At 39.0% G+C, this 21,219-nt stretch overlaps 2 protein-coding genes across 3 annotated transcripts; both read right to left on the reverse strand.

Moving 5' to 3' along the window:
- Positions 1-598: 598 nt before the first annotated feature.
- Positions 599-5,889, reverse strand: prrg4 (proline rich Gla (G-carboxyglutamic acid) 4 (transmembrane)). 2 transcript variants are annotated; one of them, XM_017440185.3, is made up of 7 exons: positions 5,598-5,889; positions 5,349-5,484; positions 5,091-5,254; positions 4,965-4,989; positions 3,406-3,547; positions 2,194-2,388; positions 599-2,071 (listed from the first exon to the last, which is right to left on the reverse strand). In XM_017440185.3, the coding sequence occupies exons 2-7, from the start codon at positions 5,455-5,457 to the stop codon at positions 2,044-2,046; spliced, it is 663 nt and encodes a 220-aa protein (XP_017295674.1). In that variant the 5' UTR covers positions 5,458-5,484; positions 5,598-5,889; the 3' UTR covers positions 599-2,043. The 2 variants fall into 2 exon arrangements, with proteins under 2 accessions (XP_017295674.1, XP_017295681.1); XM_017440192.3 differs by lacking the exon at positions 5,598-5,889 and having other exon boundaries at positions 5,349-5,591.
- Positions 5,890-9,799: 3,910 nt separating this feature from the next.
- On the reverse strand, positions 9,800-15,947 carry eif3m (eukaryotic translation initiation factor 3, subunit M). Its single transcript, XM_017439767.3, has 11 exons — positions 15,794-15,947; positions 14,960-15,092; positions 14,490-14,628; positions 14,273-14,396; positions 14,037-14,131; positions 13,719-13,802; positions 13,527-13,626; positions 13,008-13,089; positions 12,453-12,596; positions 11,346-11,406; positions 9,800-10,049 (listed from the first exon to the last, which is right to left on the reverse strand). Exons 1-11 carry the CDS (start codon positions 15,833-15,835, stop codon positions 9,926-9,928), a joined length of 1,128 nt encoding a protein of 375 aa, XP_017295256.1. The 5' UTR covers positions 15,836-15,947; the 3' UTR covers positions 9,800-9,925.
- Positions 15,948-21,219: the final 5,272 nt, after the last annotated feature.

Below are 21,219 nucleotides of genomic sequence, written 5' to 3' on the forward strand. Positions count from 1 at the left end.
TTTGGGAATCAAATAGTCAGACAGTTTTAGATCTGTTGGCACGTATTTACACTCAGATTTGTTGAGGAAAGTAGTTTAAAATACTTTGTTTACATTGAACGCATACCCGCATTTCAGAGTTGTATTTCAATATAATCTGGAAAACTTGTGGAGTAAACTCTTTCAAACCACACCATTTAATATAGCTCAGGATGACATTTTTGTGTTTCTTTTTATATTTTGTAATGAACTGTGTGCAGCCTTTACTATTTTAGAGCTTTGTGCCAATCCTTTGAAATCAGGCCAGCAAGTGGATCCAAATCGGCAAATTGCTAACATTTATAAAAATAGAAAATCAGCATATAAGCTTATCTATAGAGGAGCGTTCTTGCATAAACAGTGAGGTGAAATGAGCTGGCTGCTGCAAATACAGACTATTATTTTTTTTAAAAAATGCAAATATTGGTCTTTTTTTCCTTGTTGTATACCAGGTTTTCAGCTCTTCAGGGATAACCTTGTTGATACAGCACTTTTATTTGTCAAATTTTTATCTTTGATGTTTTTTTTAATAGATTGTTGAAGAAAACAAAACAAACCAAACAAAACAACTTGCACTCAGTTTAATTCCAAATTCTCACCTTTATTAAAATATGAACTGAGAGCAATCTGGTTGCCCTGCAGTGTTTTACTGAAATGTGTATTTCTTAAACAACAAAATACCCATTCAAGCTACAGCCTTTGGATTAGACATACCACAAGGCTTGTTTTCGTTATCCCAAGTGAAATACAATTCAAAATGTTCAACATTAATTACATTATACAACAGCTTAAGGAGATCCATTATCTCAGTTCATTTATAACAGCATAGATACTGGATGGGAAAAATAAATTACTTTGCATATAAGATCACACCATATTCTGTAGCAGCAAGAAAATACACACATTTCAAAGACGAGAGGTAAAGATGATTATGGAAATGAACCGTGAATCCCAATAAGACAAACAAAGAACAGTGCATTAAAAACACATTTTCAACTTCATTTAGATGTCCCTTCAAAAACATAAAAGCAACTTTTGCTGGTTTTTCTTGTGAGGAGACAAAAAGTCACTCTGCCTCCATCACAGTAATTAACACTGACTGTGCTGCGGTATTAATTCTTCACATTCTTGGAAATAAGCAAATGACAATGTTGTGGTGGTGACGTTATTGCCCCACCCCTTTTTTTCCCAATGGTTTATCTCTAGTTATTTTTAATAATAAAAAAAACTTACTAGGTCCACAGGTTTTCAGTCATTTGATAAATGAGTGTTCTTTGGCAACAATCTCCAGGAGAACTGTTCTGTTAGTCTTCCTCTGATCCTTCACACGTTCTCTGCAGGCCCACCCTAAGATTTAGTTTCTGTTTACCGTTGGGCTCTGTGTTTTGGGGGGAAATTGTCTGAAAGGTCCGCATTACTGTAAACTCTTGGGCGTTGTTCTTGTAAGTTTTAAAGACTTGCTCTTTTCAAGGATTCAAGACCCAAAACTGATCAATCGCACTTCGGTGATTCTTCCCTGTTTTTATACTTGTGTTCTAAAATAGGCAGACAACAATGCTGCAGGGTTTTAATTTGATAAAATGTTTCAGGGCCACAATCAGTTAAAGGGCTAATACTTTGATATTAAATAATAATATTAAGACAGATAATCTGCCAAAGAAAGAGTTTAAAGATTCAACAGGCAAAAAATCCAAAACACATCACCAAACACCCAAAGTCATCCAGAATCTGTGGAGGGACTTAGTGACTGATGGCCAAGAATCCCCTCAGGCTCAATAACCAGAGGATCCTACAAAAGTAGTCCAAAGTCCCCATTTCAGAGTGATCATTCAAGACATCTAAAGTAGTCAAATAAAAAAATAGCTGTATTTAAAATCTTGAAAATAAGGTTTACATTCGATTAATAATGTAAAAATGCATAAAGTCACCATTCAAAACCTTGTCAAAAGGAGATAAATTAAACAGGATACCACAACTGAAATGTGATCTAAGCTGTTTAATTTTGATTTGTGTTGTCTGAAGATCCTAGCGCCGAATAGTCCCAGGTCTTGAGCTAAAACCAAAAGATAAAATGAAATGTTTAGATCACAAGATGTGCTTTATCTAAGTGACTGACTTGGACAATTAAACATGACAGATAAAGTCATTAAGAACACAGGTGCGTATGTAAATTACCCAGGATACGGGGGAGGTGGGGCATCATGTGGTCCGCTTCCTAAGATCGCCTCATCATATGAGGGCAGACCAGGGGGGTCTTCTACCTCCGCAGGCATTAACGGTGGTGGAGGACGTACGGGATGTTCGGAGACCTCTTCTAACCTTCGTATTATTAGAGAAGCATTGCTCCTCCTGGAACGCCACCGAACAGAGCTGTAAGGGGAAGAGGCCATGTTACCATTTTGTCTTTCACATTATGACCAACTTGATGCTTTTAAGCACAAAGCAGAAAAGTGAAAAACCAATAAAAAGGCAAGCAGGTGCCTCACTACTGCATGAACTCTAAATAGTGAGGGTTTTGAAGATCTGGGGGAAAAAAGCCATCTAATATTTAAATAATGGACTAGTTAAGCTTTTCCTCTTCCCAAGTAAAAATACAGAATCTGCTTCCATCTTAAGGTGACCCTTCTTAGATGTACAGAAGAAGAGTTTACCAGTTACACGCTGGGGTCAGTAGGTCGCAGTTCTTTAAGGTCTCATCTTCACACTGACACTTTTAGTTGGCCTTTTATTAAAATGTATTTAACTCTTAGCTGGCCTTCAGTACTCTTAGTTAGTCTTCCAGTACCTTTAGTGTAGTTCAGTCTATCTTAGCTTTTCTCATTTAGTGTCTCATGTTTTAGATACGTTTAGTTTCATGATTCCATTTAGATTATCTTAGCTCATATTTTAGATATTGTTGTGTTTTATGACTATTTTTGAGTTCACGTGTTGTAAAGCACTTCGAATCGCTTTGTTGCTGAAAAACTGCTATATAAATAAATTTGACTTGAAGTAAATGTGCAAGTCTTAAGTATTTCTTTGGGTGTATCCCTGTAAACTATAAAATGTTAACTTTTCTTGGATAATTCTTTGTAGGTTATCCAAATCCAGACATCTAATTTCCCAGTCTTTTATTCATTTAGCTAAGCGCAGTCATGTTCAGGGACAGAAGGTGAAGACGGTTGTATTTTTCACCGTAGAGATCTTTTTATTTTAATTTTTTGGACTGCTGTAGTTTCACATCTGTAGAACGTTGTGCGGATCAAATTCTATCCAGAGAAGACCGAACATCTTATTTTTCTGAGTTTTAATGATTTCCTCCAACCATCTTTTAATAAATCCCAACAAAGTCGAGAAAAAGCACCAACAAAAAGACAATAAGTAGTCGCTGTTCGACCTCTGACTCACCTTCCACGACTTCCGTCGCCCTTGTATTTGCCACGACAGAAATACCACACCATGATGCCAATTACAAAAAGAACCACTGCAGCAGCAATGATTCCCACCAAAAGAAACGTCACATCTACCCTGGAGGGGCTGTTTGTCTGACCTGTGGATCATCAGAAATCAACGTTCACAGCAAGCATCAGGTCGTACAATATAAATGATGATGACACATAGATGACAAAATGTTCACCCTCAGAGTCATTTTTAGTTTTCAGCAGAACTACAGAGCAGTTTGATTTTCTAACAGAGTTACAGTTAAACAACAGAATGAATAGTTTTGGAGAATGTTCCTTTAGCTCCTCTATTTTCTACTTTCCAAAAAAGAATCAGAAAAGTGACACCCACGCATTTAACAGGTGGAAGTTTTGGTTTGTGAAACAGCCCCCAAAATTGCTGAAATTATTCCAATTAGTTGCTTTTTTTTCAGATCAGTTAGTAAAAATAATGATGGAATCAATCATGAGGAAACAACGTTGGAATCAATTTGTAATTTGCATTTCTAAAACAAATATGCACAATAAACATGCAAATGAGCGCAGTAATGAGCTGTCACACCTGGCTGACTGAGACGAAACATGGCTCAAAGTGAGCTGGCGGTTTAAACGATGTAAAAAGGTTTATTAAACTGCTACACGGGTCAGTTTAAACAGTGTGAAAAAGAAGGGACGTTTCCTGACAGCAGGGCCTAAAGATAACGTGGAAAGATTGTAAAAAAAAGGAAGCATATATGAAGATCAAGGAACGCCTTCAGTGATCGGAGCAGAAAGAAATGACACCAGATTGTCTACAGAGTAGAAAATGTACATAAAAATAAAAGCAGCAATGTGACGCAGCACGACTGTTTACCAATAAAAAAAGGAGATTTTTAAAGTTGTTATGATGTGAAGCTGCACATCAGGTAAAAACAGGGGTAGTGGACATTAAATGTTGCTAATTTCTTTAACTGAAATGAACAATAAAGTCATCTTTAAAGATGATAACGCAACTAGCGACAAGTCAGGGTGCTCTTTTAGCTGGTAAATAATTTTGCAGCGCAACTCTGATTCCTTTTATTTTTCCAAATAATCAGGAGTGACCATCGTATCATAACACAATTAGGTCATCACTGATGCAAAAACAAGAGACCTCAGTTTAAACGTCTCATTTACATTGGATTTTCAGAGCAACGGTGCCAAACAGACGTAACAAAACAAGTCTTAGCAGCACCACTTACTTCCACTGACATCATTTAATCGCATGACAAGACTTGAATAATCTGTTGCCAAGTAAACTAAAGTATTTCACAAACTAACTCCTTGTAGAATACTGCATAATTTCTGTTGTATTATATAACACTGTGTGGTACTTTTCCTACACATCCTGAGGTAATATTAGACATACTATAAATGTCCATAAATGCACTACAGCTGCTGTAGAAGTGTAGCTGATATGAGAAACTTTAAAAACTATTCTCAACACTGACTCACCTTTTGGGGTTTCAATTTGTAACCCTTTATTCACAATTACATTCTTTCTCTTACCTGTGTACTCTTTCCAAAACTTGTCCTATAAAAGAGAGAAATACAAGGAGTCAGTGTGCTGAAGTCTGCTGTCAGGCCTCGAGTCTTGACTTTTAAATAAAAACACTTTGAAAAGCAAAACTTAACTGTATCAGGGATGTTTTCAAAGACCTCCCTGGCCTCCTCATAGTTGCAGACCTCCTCCAGGCATTCCCGCTCCAGGTTCCCCGGAGTGAAAATCTCGAAGTCGAACCGGTTGAACAGCAGGTGGCGACCCAGGAACGAGTTGGCGTCCCCTCCGTCCACGAACACTGCGACACAAACGGACGGTGAGAGGGAGGGGACATGTCCGGACACGGAGGGAGAAGCGCTCCGGACAGACAAACAAACAAAAAACCCTCTCACCTTCTTGGTTTTCTGCTCCGTCTTGTTCGGAGAGTAACTTCCGCAGACAGACCGGGTGTCCGCTGCCCAGCAGGCGGAGGAGAACGAACAGAAACAACAGCAGCGGCATGACGGCACCTCCGCGCGCGCGAACCACCTGTAGGTCAACGACACGCGCGACCGAGCGCCATTTAAAAGCCTCGCTCGCTCACTTTACAGTCCCAGAAACAGAACCGGGTGTTCCCCACCACCACCACCGGTCTACGTTACCTATGAAGGACAGTGACGCATGGCGCCGGGGCAGAGTTCAGCAGCTGGGAAACGGAAGCACACAGGGAGCGGCGGGGCTAGGTGCGCGCGCTCTGTCGCCGATGATAAAGGTGAAATGTTAATTTTAGGTTCCTCTCGTGAGCTCTGACGGTGAAACCTGTTTCCCAAACTGGTTTCTGGAATTTCAACTACAATTTCCTGTTTACCCCCAAGCGGGTGCGAGCCCCTCGCACCTCCTTAACAGTGCAGATACCTGTAGTAGACTCGCCTAATTGATCACGTTTACCTTGATGACGTACGCAAGGTAGGCTTTTCAAAATAAAAGCAGATGCTAGGCGGTAGCAAATGTCCAAACATATAATACTTTTCACAACTTTTTGTTAATTAAATATTTTGTATTTATTTATATATTTTATTTTTGTATGTTTATTATTATTAAAAAAACTTTAAAATCCTTTTCTTAACAAAGTGTTTGACTCTGACTCAGCCTGATGTTTCACTCCTCCCAATGAGAAGTCCTTTTTAGTTGTGCCGTATTATTCAATAAACACATATATGTTTTAACTCCAAAAGGACTAGGATAACCTTTGTAATGACTGGGGGAAAAAATAATTTAAAAAATTGACACTATCAGTCTATGTGGTATTGTTTGGATCCTCTTGTCTGCTTTAAAAGTAAAAAAAAAAAAAAACAAAAACATAAGTTATTAACTGTTCTTCCTAATGGTTCTAGCTCAGGTTGGTTGATAAAGGGTTTTGTAAACCATGAGGGATCTTTGAGTGATTTGATGGGTATGAAAGGTTGTAAATTATGCTGTGGCCTTCACGGCTGGACACCAATAGGACGTTTTTAACTATATTTGTAGCCAGGACTCTTGTATTTTTCCCCTTTCAGTGACACACAGTGACGTCATGTTCTCAAGATGTATATTTTTGACACCCAAATCTCGGTCTGATCTGGAAATTTGAGATTTACTGGCATTTAAAGGGCCGTCTTACTTTGCGACTCTTTAAAATGACAAATGCCTTAGCTTGGCCAGAACATCTTAACTGCTTTGTGTCTTCCTCGTGCTTTATGATGCTGTAACACAATGCTATCTTCTGGCATCGCTGCATTGAGTCTCGTAAAATCTCTTAAGCGTCATCTGCATTTCTCTCGGTATAGCTCAGGAGCTATGTTTGGGGAAGAGGTCGTGCAGTGCGTCCAGCGTTACATTACAGACGGTTGGAAACATGCACCTAATTTCATGGCAGCCTTTAAAGCTGCACAACATGCAGCAACAAATTTAGTGGGAATAAAAAAAGAATAAACACCATCTTTGATATTAGTGTTGGTGTTTTAACCTCAATCTGTTTACATGCCTCGCGGTTTGTGAGCTTCTTGGTCTTTGTTTATGTCAGGAAGCTGATAGGATGAAGCTGAACATGATCCTGCAGCCTAATGGTGCTATTTGAAGTGCTCCTCTGCTCAGCTTCATCTCTGAATGCTGTCAGACTCCCTGCGCTAACCCAGAAGAAGGGCTGGAAGAAAATCCAGACTTTACATGCTTTGTGATGGCAGATAATATGATGTATGGCCTTACAACAAGCCTGTATTACTCAGTTTAGAATGGTTGATGTTGTCATCTTAACATAACATCCAATTACTTTTTGATGAATAGATTTCCAACACAAGTTTGGAAAAAAAACTTGGGATGTCAGGATTTGGAAACTGAAAAAAACAACAATTAGATTTAGATTTGTTTGACCACAGAACAGTTTTCCTCTTTGCCCCAGTCCATTTTTAATGAGCTCGGGTCCAGAGAAGACAGCTTTGTGTTTCTGGCTTCTTCTTTGCCTGATAGAGCTTTAAGCAGCATCTGTGGCTGACATGGTGAACTGTGTTTACAGACAATCATGTGAGGAAGTCATGTCCAGAACAGAATCTGATTTCTTCTGTTGTTTTTTATTACATTTTACACAACATCCCAACTTTTATGGACTTTTTCGGAATTGGGGTTGTACACAAAACATACTGAAAATCTGTCTTTACTTTGGAAACTTTCTTTAGCTAAAGAATCAGAAGCAGAAGAATCAGAGCTTTTTGAAATAAATATTTAACATCAATATGTTTATGATGCGATCTCTGTGCAGATTAAATGATTTTTAATGTAAAATTCGAACATGAATGTTTAAGAGATTGACACCAGAAGCATAAATTCAGTAAAACTAAGTTTTCAGTCAAGCAGATGTGGATCAGAATACTTTTGCAGAGAAAAGACGCAGCATTAAATTACAAAAACAGTATTAATTTAAACCCAGTATGCTCAGTTACTTGCATGAATTTCTGAGAACTTGTACGAGCAAACGGGGCCAATTAGGCAGAACTGCCTCTGTGATAAGACCGGGTCACACAGCTTTCACTGGATAACTGAACTGCACAGTGTTTGTGTCTGAAACATCCCACGTGACAGATAATCCACAAAACTGTTCTTTAAAAGCAAGTTGGGAGACACGAACAAGAAGCTGAGCAGTTGGGAGTGAAGCAGCTGAAAGGCTGAGATGGACTTTCAGCTTTAGTCTTAGTTTCTATCTGCTCTGCGCTCCACCTGGCAGGTGGCTGTGATGAGGCTGCGCTCCAGGGAATGTGTTCTGTGATTTACACCCTCAGATAAGAGGTAGAGATGCTGCTCCCTCAGGGGGACCGGGCAGAAGTGAGCAGTGAGGCTTAACAGACCTCTGTGGTTGAAAGAAAAAAAAAAACCTGAAACTGTGATCCTTCGTTAATTTAAGTGGGGCAACTTAGTGCCAGACCTAAAACGTTCAACTTATAAAAATGTATGAAGGCAGAAGGGCATCAATTTGTAACTTTTATTGTTAAAAAAATAAATAAAAAAGAAGTGCTGCAGATTAAGACGTGAGGATCCACAGAGTGGAATGTAAATAATCTGCAGTTTGTCAATTTGTGCTGATGTCATCAGTGCCAGAAGGGGAAAACTCCAACAACCCCCCCCTTTACACCCAATTCTTGTATCATAAGTTATTGGATGGTAACACTGTAATCCCTTGGAGTGCTGCTTGGAAACAGATTACTCATCCTAAAAAGCAACTCCTTCATTTGGATCTGTGCGCGGAGGCAAAACCGAACAAAAGATTTTAGTTTTCATCAGGCTTGTCCTGAATAAATCATGTAGATTTACTACTGAGCTTCAATGAAAATCACTGTTGAATTGAAACAAACAGCAGAGAACTACATATCCAGCATGAGACCTTCTGTTACTTACAAGTGAAATACATTTCACTGTATAAAAAAACAAATTTTAAAAAGTCTTCTCAGAAATAAAGCCGTTCAGTTGTTGACTGGTTTAGAATCGGCTCTTCGGAGAGAACAGCTGTAACGTAGGAGGAGCTCTGTCTTACGACACCGTCAGATAGCAAAACTGTTGGGGTCGTGTTTCTCAAGTCAGTGAGATAACTGCAATTGGATCCTGGCTGTAGGAGAGTTTTAGTTCGGACCATTAATCAGATAAGTCTGAGTCAGTCTGTGGGACATCTGTCAGTTTCCACATTAACTGTTGTTTAAATTGCACAATCATTTTCAATCTTTTTTTTTTTGCACATTTTGTCAAGTATTGCAAGCTGGAAGATAAATTATATTGCACTTCCTTAAAAAAAAAGGTTTTTCCTAAACCTTATTGTACAGTATGTATAGTAACTGTACCATGGTTCTCATTGTTCCTTTTATTATGACATTTTATAGTGCTAATAAACTAAAACCTGAAATGTTTTTTCTACATTTAAGCAGCATTAGGAGCTGGTCAGTGATGCTGGCTGCAGTGTGTTTATGACCCATCAGATGGGTTTTAATTGACGCTGAATGAGCTGACGTCACAAGCGTCGAAACTACAGTAAAACAGCTCTCAGTGCCGCGGGGAGGGTCACCTCAAGTTCACGTGAAAGTTGTCAGATATGTGCCCCTGACAAGGTGACCCTCCCTGCCGAAGACGATTTCTCACTCCCACAAGTCACAGTTCATCTCCCATCGCCGCTCTAACTCAAAGCAGATGTTAGGAGCTGCTGAAGACAATAGGTTTCGAAAAAAGGGGCCATTAATTAGTGCATTCTTTATCTATTTTAGGTGTAATGCTAAGAAATGCAGTCAAATTTGAATGTATTGCCCGGTTTACCAAAAAAAAAAAAAAGTTTCAACACAAAAAGGCAATCTCAGGTAGTTGTCACTGCTCTTTTATTTCATGGATATAAAAACTGATGGTTTTTCTGTCCGTCTGAGAATCTGGAAAGCGGTGAAGAACTGAGGGTAGCGCTGCGTTGCCAGGTTTTTTGGAGGAATTACGCAGAAGGTGACAGGGTCTGCAGGCTGGTCTTGACTGTGGCGAGGTTTGCCTTCCAGGAGCTGAGGCTGTCGAACAGCTGCTGCCACTGCTGCTTGCCAAAGGTGCGGTGTGTGCTGTGGCTGAGCGAGCCGAGACAGAAAACAAGGTCACGGCAAAAACAAAAACAGCGAGGAATCACTTCAGTTCAAAAAGCTAAAATTATCCTTTTTATCAGGGCAGAGCCACACAAACGGAAAACATTTGATTTGAGAAAACAATATCAGCAATAATACGTGTTATTTTAGATCATTTTCACACTTCAGGAATCCAGAGTGATTTCATTCAGTTCTTTCAGTTTATTTGTGTCACTGTAAGAAGCTTTTAATTAACACCTCTAGATGTGTTTTATACCAATATTTAATCTGTTTTTTACTTCCACTTAACTGCTTTTCTAGTTATAAGCTTAGTTAGTTACTGGAAGGTTCTGACGGAAGTAAAAAAAACAAAACAAAGAACAATTACAGCAAAATGAGAAATGAGAAAAGATAATCATATCTTAAAAAAAAAAAAGTCTAAAAATAATAAATTTTAAGGACAGGAGAAATTGATTTCTGCAGTGAAATGCAAAAATTGAATAAAAATAATTTTCAGTGGATGGTTAAGCAATTAAACAATTATCTGATTTGAAATAGAAAACGGGACACTTTTTCTGTTTAGCTTGGTTTAGTTCTGAAGAGGTAGGTATTGTCCATTTCTGCAGAAAACTTATTATCCAGAATTTCCATCTTGTGTACGTTGATCATGTCTAACTCAAAAGATCATCAGAAAACCTTGAGCCTGCAACGCTTTGTTTAATTCATTCTGAATGAGACGATCAGCTTCAGCCTTTTGATACACAGAATGTCAAAGATGTTCTTTTTTTTAAATTTAATGAACTGTTTCCTTCACCACTGGCTCCAACACAAACTGCATGACTTGTTTTCAAAATTAAAGTAATATTTTTTTGGGGGGAATTCCTTCTGTTTGTGTTTCAGAAGCACAAATGTGCTTTTGTTCTGACCACTCCTCCGTGAAGGTCATATCTGTGCAGGTGTCCCTCCACTCCAGGGTCTCATGAATTTCGCTGAAGGTCTTTTGCAAACAGGTCCTGCTTATCTAACACACGAGCGGTTCTGTCTGACCTCGACCGTTTCTGCCAGCAGCTTTTCCTTTTGTTTGCTTTGTTTCTTTTCTTAGCGTTTTTCTGCTCCGTGGGCATTTTTATCTTCCCAGACTTTTGATTTTTGAGATGAGAGCAGAAAAGTCAGGATATCTAAGGCGATAAAATTGGCACCAACAGTGACTAAAACAAGCTGAAGATGTACAGGAGCTGCTTAACGTGGGTCTGAGGCCTTTGTACAATAGGTTATTTGAAGGTATGACTCTCGTGCACTTACCTCACAACAACTTTTCTTTGTGTCTGGTCAATTTTGCAGTACACCATTTTAGTCCGAACAGCTAAAACAGAAAGAGAGAAAGTATAGAGTTCAGCTGACAGGTGCTGCACAACTGAAGCTGTTCTCACATCTGTAGGGAATGTAGGCAAAGAAAACCTCATAGAAAGGTGTTTCAGATTAACTGAAAGGTCTTCTAAAATGCTACAAAAACCTGTGTGTTAGCTTCATTTTAACTGTTTAATTCTGCATGCAATTCTGATTTTTTTTTATTTTTGTGAGCTACCATATTTAAAATATCTATTCCTAGTTGATTTGGTTATTATCTTTTTATTTATTATTCTGTGTTACAAACTTCCCATTATGAAGTTAACGGTCTAGCTAACATTTTTAAGGCTGCGTCATGGAAAGAATTACTTGTTTTAGTATAAATAAAAAAAAAAAGTCACAGAGGAAGACCAGTGAACCAAGGAAGGTTTGGTTTTTCATCAACTCGAGCTCTCAGATTTCAGCCGCAGTACACGACTTGTTCTCCAACTAATCTATCTTCCTTTGCACCTCATTTCTTTTACACCTACAACCCAGCTGAAGGTACCTCTTGTAGCCAACGGTGGTCACAGTCTGTGAGGATACCTCTTCTATGAATACAGGAGAAATGAAAATGTAGCCCACTTGGTACAAAGCTGCAGCTCCAGAGGCTCAGGCTCAATAACACCTTTATGTTCAAAAGTTTAGGAGACGCAGCAACAGTAGGGGGAGCTTGCAGCCTGTACAGAAGAGAAGAGCTGATACGCCAAGAAGCACCTCCAGGACAGAAGCCAACCTGTCCCCCTGAGTTTCTGTGAATCATTACTGCGTGCTGCGCTACAGCTTTTGTTGGCTGAAAACTGTTGCATAATGTTAAAGTGTAGAAATAAAATATGTACAGGAGCAGGATTCTGCTACACTAGTCTGCACTGACACTGACGCTCTGCAAACACTACTTACAGCACCTTGGATTTTCTTATTTATGTGGCAATAAATCAAGTGAAGCTGTTTTATTCTGCTCATCTGAGGTAGTTTGAAGAGTTGACAGAGATTTATATGGGGTGAAGTTGTTGTTTTTTTTACCATCAATAACAAAAGCCTCAACATCATCGGCGCCGATCTGCAGTTCCTGTTGGATGGTGTCAAAGGAGATCTCCTTGAATTCCACCGCCATGCCCATGAACGTCAGCAGACGCATCTTGGCCATGTTTTGCTCGTGAGAAAGGCCTGCGGAGCGACACGCAGGGATCGTTGAGCACAGAACAGTCACAGTCAATTACCCGGCGCTCAGGGAGGGTCCCCTGTAATAATGACTGCTGCAGTCAGGGATTCTGCTCAGTAACACAAACAGCTCTCTGTGTTGTCTATTCTGAGAGTCCACCCTACATGTTTTAATTGAATCTCACTTTTTAGACAGTGGAAAAAAAAAATCTGCTGACACAAACATTCTTGTACAGATTCAACACAGCACAAGTAAACACCGACTCCTTAAGCAATGAGTCTCAGTTACAAAGTGGGGAAAAAAAAAATCACGTCACACACATAACTGCACTCAGCAATGTTCTCATTCGTCCACTTATAGTCAAGTTTCCAGGTTTATGCTTGCTTAGATAAAAGTAACATTTCAAAGCTACTTACCAAGAGAATCAATAAAGTCTTTGTTATTCTGGTAGAACTTAACATATGCTGCTAGTTTTGCGCTCACAAAGATGGTTAATAGCTGAAAAGGCAGGACAGAGAAGAGAAAAAGTTATTAAAAACCTGAATGATCAATCAGATTGCTTTTAGATTACAACAAAGTGAAATTAAACTGATGGGATCCACATCATATCAGCTTTCTTCTAACAAGCTTGTATTTCAAGTGTCTACCATAATAATATAGAGAAATAACATTATTTCTACATGAATTATGCACGCACATTTTTAAATCTTAATATGTTCAGGAGGTAAAGTACAAAACAAACGTTCAGGCTGATTAACAAGTCATTAAATAAATGCCTTAAAACTTTTGACTGGATTTAATTTCAGGGCTTAGAAAGATTATTATATTATCCATCTGTTTAACTGATATGAGTTAGGGTATTTTTTTAAAACAAAACACATCTAAAGCTGATAAAACTCGATATTTAACTCCACGACGCTTCCTTCAACACTCACATCGTGGATAAGTTCTCCCTCTAAAAAGCGGACAGGCTTCAGAGTGAGCAGGTGGTCGAACAGGAAGGTGTTGGGGTCTTTGAGGGCACGAACAATGCATCTACACAACAGGAAATGCGCACGCCTTTGTGAGAAGCAGGAGCACCGATCCAAAAGGTAACAACAAACGATGAACAGATTTATCTACTTTACCTGTGGGCATCGACACGTGCTTGTGAAGCATTGTCTTCTGTGTAACTTCCCAGCAGCTCGACCATCACTTTCGCTGCAGGCTCGCTGTAAAATAAGTAGTTATATGGTTGAAAACAAGCCAGCATGTGTGTTTGCCTAAACTATTATCTAATCTTTTTGTCAACATACTATTAATCAACAGAAAAATAAAACTATATTACATCATGTGAGCATAACAGCATTATTAGACAAGAACTAATACATTCAATAACAACTGTGAATTTAGCTTTTTCATGTGTTTATATTTAGGTATGAACTTCAAATCTTCTGTGTCGTTACCTTTTTTTGCAGTCAACCAACGCTTCATACACCAGCCTCAAAAGAGTGTGCTTCTTCTCTGTGTTCAGGTTCCAGTCAACGATCCACTTACGCACCTGATCAGGAGCACAAACATGTATCAGTGACGACTGTTAGCTTAAAGCAAGCTGGCATCAGATGTAGATGTCTCAGCGAATCAATAAAAGTAAATTATGAGGCAGAAACGTTTCATTTTTAAGTCACTGTGATGGACTTACCTGATCGAGGTCGGTGGGAATGAAGGAAATGGCATTACAGGCAGCTGCCACCTTGATGAGGCTGCAGAAGACCGTGTATCTCACTGGAGTGTTCTCATCCATGCCGTGGAACAGGTTACTCAGCCTGAAACCACAACATAAAACCATCAATCAAATATAAACACAGATTTAGTTTTTCAATCCTAATTATTAGACTTAAAAAGAAGAAAGATCTCACAGCTGCAGTCGGAGCGAAGGTCTCTCTCCTTCACGGGACTTTACCAGTTTCTCACAGAGACTTTCGATGAGAGCCTCTTGCTTCTCTGTCTCCAGGATCAACAGCAAAGACACAATGCTGTTCATGACGCTCTCAACATCTGCAGAGACATGGACAGGTGAGCGGAAAAGAGGATAGACTGCAATCCACTACAGGTGGTTTCAGTACACTGGGTAAGTTTGTGATCCAACTGACAAGAACACACAGGTGGTATTTCAAAAGTTTTTGTTAATTTAGGTGAGCCAGTTTAAGAATTTCCATAAATTTTCCAACTGGATCAACTTGAACTAACGCATACTGAATGATACCAGGCACACTAGTGTATTTGTTTGTTACAAAAACAGCTAATGAACAATAGGTCTTTTACCTGTGACTGTTCTAATGTTAAGTTGATCTGTGTGTACAGTGCAGGGGCATTCTTCTTCACCTACCTTTATCATCGTCTTTGAGGCAGACATCGCATGCCTCGATGATCTGAGCCAGATCAACATGAAGTCCACCTTCAGAGTTCTCCTCGGAGATATCGGCTCCTTTGGACTTGATGTAGGCTCTCAGCTCTGAAGCCTGCAATGGGAAATTATTCATGCTAGGGTGAAACCCACACCGGCTCATAGAATGTATATGGACAATGACTGCAGCTTAGCTAATGGTTAAAAGTTATATAAATAATATAACAGATGCATTGTTTGACATGCAATCATTTCTTGTCCTTCTATAAGGTAATCTAGAAAAGTAGAAACTGTAATAGTAGAAAAGGATTAACAGCATTTCAACAAAACATTAAGTCATTCACTGCTGTGTAACACCAAAACTGTACACTTTATATAAATTCAGTTGGCAGTGAGCCACAGCTGTATGACACACATACTAAGTCATGTTGACTATGTTTAGTCTAACATTTTTATGAAAGATTTTAAATTATTATTGTTTTACCTCTTTGTTTACGTAGTTAGCTAGGTGGTTAGCATTCATTGCTCTAACAGTTTACTTTTAATGACAGAGGACCAGTAATATTATCCACTAGAAATGAATAACACCTGTTTTCAACGAAATTATATGAAAACCATCTTATGCACGTCTTTAAAGGTAATTTTTAAGGATCTGCTCACACGGAATGAGCAAATGACAGCATGTTGTCAGCAGCTAAGTAACGGGTTAGCATTTAGCGAGCTAATACGCTAACTTATCTCGATGAATAGCACAACTTTTGCGACTAATTTCGCAGAACCATACTAAGATGTTTGTTTTTTTAATGTAAGACAAACCTGGTCTTCTTCGGTTATATCGATAAATGCTGGAACGCTCATTTTTGGTGATTTATTGAGCACAGATGATGAAATCCACGCTCCCACCAAATATGCGATCTGAGCGGAAAGGAAAGCGCAGCGACACCGGTTGACAAACTTCCACTTCCGGGTCAGGTTCTTAAAGCGACAGTAACCTGAACTGCAGTGAGGAGAAATGGGGATGTTGTTCTTTTTGTGAGCTTTAAGTCGAAACTATTTGTCATTTAGTTTATCAGCGTATATATACTAGATTTATTTTGGACTGATGTACATCATTTTAGACAGAAAACTGGACAACTAATTCAATTTATAGCGAAGGACGTTATATTGTGTTTCAAGGAAAAGGGCATGGACTCCACAAATAAGACTTCACCTACTTCATATAATTTCTAATTTCTGTTGCTCCTGAGAAATTTTTCATATTCATAAAAGGAGATGGACACACTCTAAATCAAACATTATCAAAAACTTTTGCAGTTTAGCATGACAATCAAAGAATTTGAAAATAAAAAGACAGTCCAAACAAATTGTAGTTTTGACCAGTTTCTTGTAAACGAGTGATTTTGTGTTATATTAATTTCATACACATACTTATGAGCAAAATATTATTATTTTCTTTACCAACCTTTTTTTCACATTATGTAACCCTAGCAATGATAATAACATTTTTGTATATACTTGTTAATTTTTCCATAAAGGTGTTTGAAGAAAAAAAAAAAAAAAGTTGTGATGAGAGTTCTGGCTCTTTTTCAGGATCTGGATCATTTGTCTCAGCTCACGAAAGAACACATGTTTTACACCCCGCTCCTGAATGGCTTTTCACCCAGTGGTTACTACACCATGTAACCCTGCCTTTCGCCTAGCGGCCGCACAGATCAACACCGGCTCCCTGCGATCCTGAGCAGGAACAAGAACGTAAAGAAGATGAAGGTCTTTTGCACACTCTCTACAGCGTCAATGCTTTACTGTTACTGAGTTACTGAGGTGATCCCCTCAAGACGTTATCTGATTAAACTGTAGTCCATCTTTGTGGACCACCTCAGAAGTACTGACCCAAAGCTTTCCAACCCATAGATACCGTCAGTGTCAGAGGGCAACTCTCCTCCACCACATACCCACTGACCTATGAGTGCATGTGTTGGGCCTCCGTGCCAAATAGGATCCTGTGGATTGTTACATTGGCAGATCACTCGGTGATTGAGGTGAGCAGGGCAAGTGGAGCAAGAGGTCATCTTAAAACTCTGGAGTCAGGTTACTAATGTTTGGGTGGCGAGCAGGCTTAGTCCCGGAGTGAGGATTCTGCGGGGTGTTTTTCATTTCCTACTGCTCACAGTTCATCTGTCAAGAAAATGTGTGTGTTTTGGGGATACACAGACTGTGGAGACACATCATGCCATGTCATAGTTCCCAGAAAGTCTGCTTGTCACGTATTTCATTTACCAGTTACAGAAAGGGAACTTAAACTTTATTCACATTCATCAGGCTTTGCACTACCTCAAAATAATGTGCTGAGGGGGAAATGGCTGATGGAGTGTTTCACCACAGACATCACTTGGATGTGTAATTCTGCTGGGAAGCCGAGTGCCTGGTACCAAATCCCACCTTTACTCTCTCCCCACCCTTGTATGCTGTCATTGCAAAGAATTTATTGCAGTTTCTCCACAAGAGTGCTTGTGAAAATCTGAGACTTTCATTATCTGATTAACAACTGTTGTCAAGGGCCTGGTGTATTTCAATCCCTGAATACGAGTTCTGTGGGCTTTGAAGCTCCAGGTGCCTGAGAGACAATGTTTTTTTTAAATTTTTTTTATCTTCAAGCAAAGCTCTTTAAAATGCCGCAGTTGGTTAAAATACTTCATAGTCTATAAAACTGAAAATATACTTATTTTCTAATATAGAAAATCTAATTTGTCAAAGTTGAAAGAGATACGAATGCAATTTCCTGGCAAATGTTCTTTATAGGTTGATGTTTTTGTATGTGCATACAAATTCTTTCTGCTTTTGTCAAACACTAATATATTACGTCAGTCACAGATAAGAAACATTTTTGATTTCTAAATGATGTAACTCCATTTTTTTTTTTAATTAAGTGAGGTTTTTCTCCTAAACATGTTGAAAATGACCAAAGTTTGAATACAAAGCTACAGTCTCAGTGCATTTTTAAAAATAATTTCAATGGAATATTATCTAGTTTTTTAAAAACTTGATTAGAAGCTAAGCTGTGTTTGGTAGTCCAGAAAACGTTGCGTTTGAGTACATGTGTGGGTTCGCGGTCAGTTCGTCTTGACTGACTTCACTTCTGTGTGTTTGATGGGAAGTAGCACATGCTCTTCCTAAACTGCTGGCAAATTGCCTGATCAACCTCCTCAAAGATAAATGACTGTGTGTTAAGAGCTGGTCGAGCCCAGGTGTCGGTTCTCTCGCTGTCAGTCGGCCAAGTGGTGAGTATTCATGTAAACCAGTCTCATGGTCATCATCCAGCATGGCTGCCCACCCTTCCACCGACTAATTGTCTGGTTCCCACACTTCTGGCTGCCTCCACAGTCTCTGAAAAAAATCCCCTCGCTCGAGCTCATCTATCAGCCAGTGACCTTGTCAGGGTGGATCGCATGAGTAACTTCCCCATTTCTCTAGGCGGAGCAAATTACTTGTTAATTACTTATAAGCTAACCCCACCACCCCCCACCCACCCACCCCTCAGAATGTACACACATATGCAATTAACAGATAAACAAATTGGGTTGATCAGCAAAGGTCCAAAGCTTGCAAAATCCCATGGGGCCTCTTCTGATGGACTTTTTATTGTTGACAGCTGCAGAATGATTAATTCTTAATGCTTTTTGGGTTTAATTTAGATTTAGTTAACTTAATAATAATTTAAAAGGTCAAACTGTCAAAATATGTTCTTGGAGTTTGAGGGAGTTGGCGAGCGTTATTTTAGGCTTTTGGAACTTGTTCTCAGTATTTTCTCTAATTACCAATTATAGATCACTGGGTACACTGGGAGCTTTTTGTTCTGCCCCCTACTGGCCAAAATGTCATTGTGTACAGTTTTAAATAACAAAAAAACTCATTTCATATATGCATAGAAAAATAAAATCCACTGTGGTAGCTTGGTGTGTGGGTATGTTTGAATGTCTGTGGACTGATAGCTGGTTGGTCCCTGCGGTCACCTCTTCTAACCAATGATCAATCATGCAGCACAGATACAGCTGAACTGCTCACTTGGTGAAATTTTTATAAAATGCGAAAATAATGGTATTACAAAAGAAGCCATTATCATTTTCCAGGTTTGCAGGATTTTTGCCAACTGCCTGATAAAAGGAGCAGATGACACAATTAAAGGTCTAGCTTTGCTTAAAGAAATGCATATTTCCCACTGCCTCTCATGCCAGAGTTTTAAACTAAAATCATTCTATGATGGTCAGGAATGGGAGGTATTGTAAGTGGTATGAGCTCTTTGAGTATATGTTGAGGACGGCTTGTGGCTGCTACCACCTTAAATTTTAGCTCAATATCTGTAATTTTGACTAAGGTGTAGCCATTTTTGTGTTGGCTAAGGTCAGTCACCTGTGGCAGCCATCCTTAACTAGGTTGACTCCAAAATGTAATGAGTTGTAGATGTACATCCAGTCATTACTTTGTGAGAGTTTCATTAAAATCTGTCCAGTGGTTCACGAGGTGCGTTGCTAACAGACAGACAACGCTGACTGTAACTGTTAATGGCAAAGTTTCTAAGGAAAGATGTTGCAAGTTGTGCAGTTACTGAGTATGTGTTGTTAATGAGTCTCAGCTGAAATTTGATGGTTTTGCCAAATTTTAGCTCTGTATCTGTAAAACTGACAGAGTTATAGCTATTTTTGTATTGTCTAATGTACATCCAATGATTACTTTGTGAGAGGTTCATCAAAATTAGTACATGATATGTTTTGTTAAAGGCTACAGACAAACACACAAGACAGAAAGACACACAGACACACACACAAACACAGGAACACCTTCGCCTTTCACTTTTATTAAATACCCTTTTTTTCTGATCATATCACTAAAAAACTGGTTCTTCTCGCACTAAATCTGCAGCAATCAACCTCAGCAAGTTTGTGCTGCTGGTTTTGAGCTATTTAAGGTCCTTCTATATAAAATGCTGCGTTAAAACCTCACATCTATGCAGGAATTTGGAGGTTCGTGCTGGGAATGGCACTGAATGACAGAACGGTCTTTTGTTTCATCACACAGTGTTTACATTAAGAACACTCACAGGCTAGGAGGGGTATTAAAGGTTTAAAAGACACAGTCAAACAAAGAATCAAATTAGCCCCGAGTGTGTTCAGGGAGGGTTTCAATAATTCATGTTAAAGAGTGACTTAATGACGCTTTAACAGGTCTTTATTTGTGCTGATAAATGCAGCGGTGACGGCAGAGAACAGGCAACAAAATCAAGACTTTTATTGTTCTGAAAATAGTTTTTCCTCAAATGAGTCCTTTCAATCAATCAATTTTAATTCTAAAAAACGATAATTATCTATGAGTGGTGTATTGAACATAATTTGCAAATCAAGCCATTTATTGTTAGCAAAGTTTTTAAGCGCACTTTTGCAGTGAGATTGAGAAAGCTCCCATAAAATCGGTATTTCCCTTAAATCAGAGGTTAAGGTCACATTCTGTTCTGATTGTGGTAAGTTTAACATTTTCCCATCACTGTGCACATACCGCTAACTTTTGCTCGCCTGGCCTCAGAATGAGGCTCGAGGGTATGACAACAGACAGTAACTAGTAGAGATATCTGAAATGTTTTCTGATGACTTGCTTACGCCCCGGCCACAGCTGTTAGGGTGTGACAGCGAGAAAGAGGCCGTGGTTTACTGTAAAGGACTGATAAAGGCTGGCCTTGATCCTGACACAAAGGCACCTGCTGGGATGAGACAGAGGTTATTCAGCCATGTCCAACACAACACATGGAATGTGCTTCAATCATCAGTGACACGCACGGAAATCTGGACGTTCTTCAGAATTCAGAGTTTGTGCTCTCAAGACGACTTTCAGTCAACGCACAGGGTTTATCAGTACTCCAGCTTGTGTTTCGGTTTGATGGCAACAATGTGTCAGACATCTGATCATAACAAACAACACAAACATTCCCAAACTGTGAGCCAATTTAGAAATAATATGATCGTCTGAGTCACAACTTCTGCATTAGACTTTGGTTTAAGTCCAGGAGGTGGAGAGAGACATGTGTGGGATATTTGAAATCTTACAAATATCCCACGTTGTTGTCTTGTAAAATAAGACAACATATTTTTCTAAATTAGTATAATTACAAATCCAAATTACATTTATCTTTAAAAGTCAAGTCTACTTCACAAGCATCCAGGTATGTGAACAGATGATTGTTTAAATTGTTGATA

The sequence above is a fragment of the Kryptolebias marmoratus genome, linkage group LG15 (genome assembly GCF_001649575.2).
Source record: "Kryptolebias marmoratus isolate JLee-2015 linkage group LG15, ASM164957v2, whole genome shotgun sequence".
Lineage (NCBI taxonomy): Eukaryota > Metazoa > Chordata > Actinopteri > Cyprinodontiformes > Rivulidae > Kryptolebias > Kryptolebias marmoratus.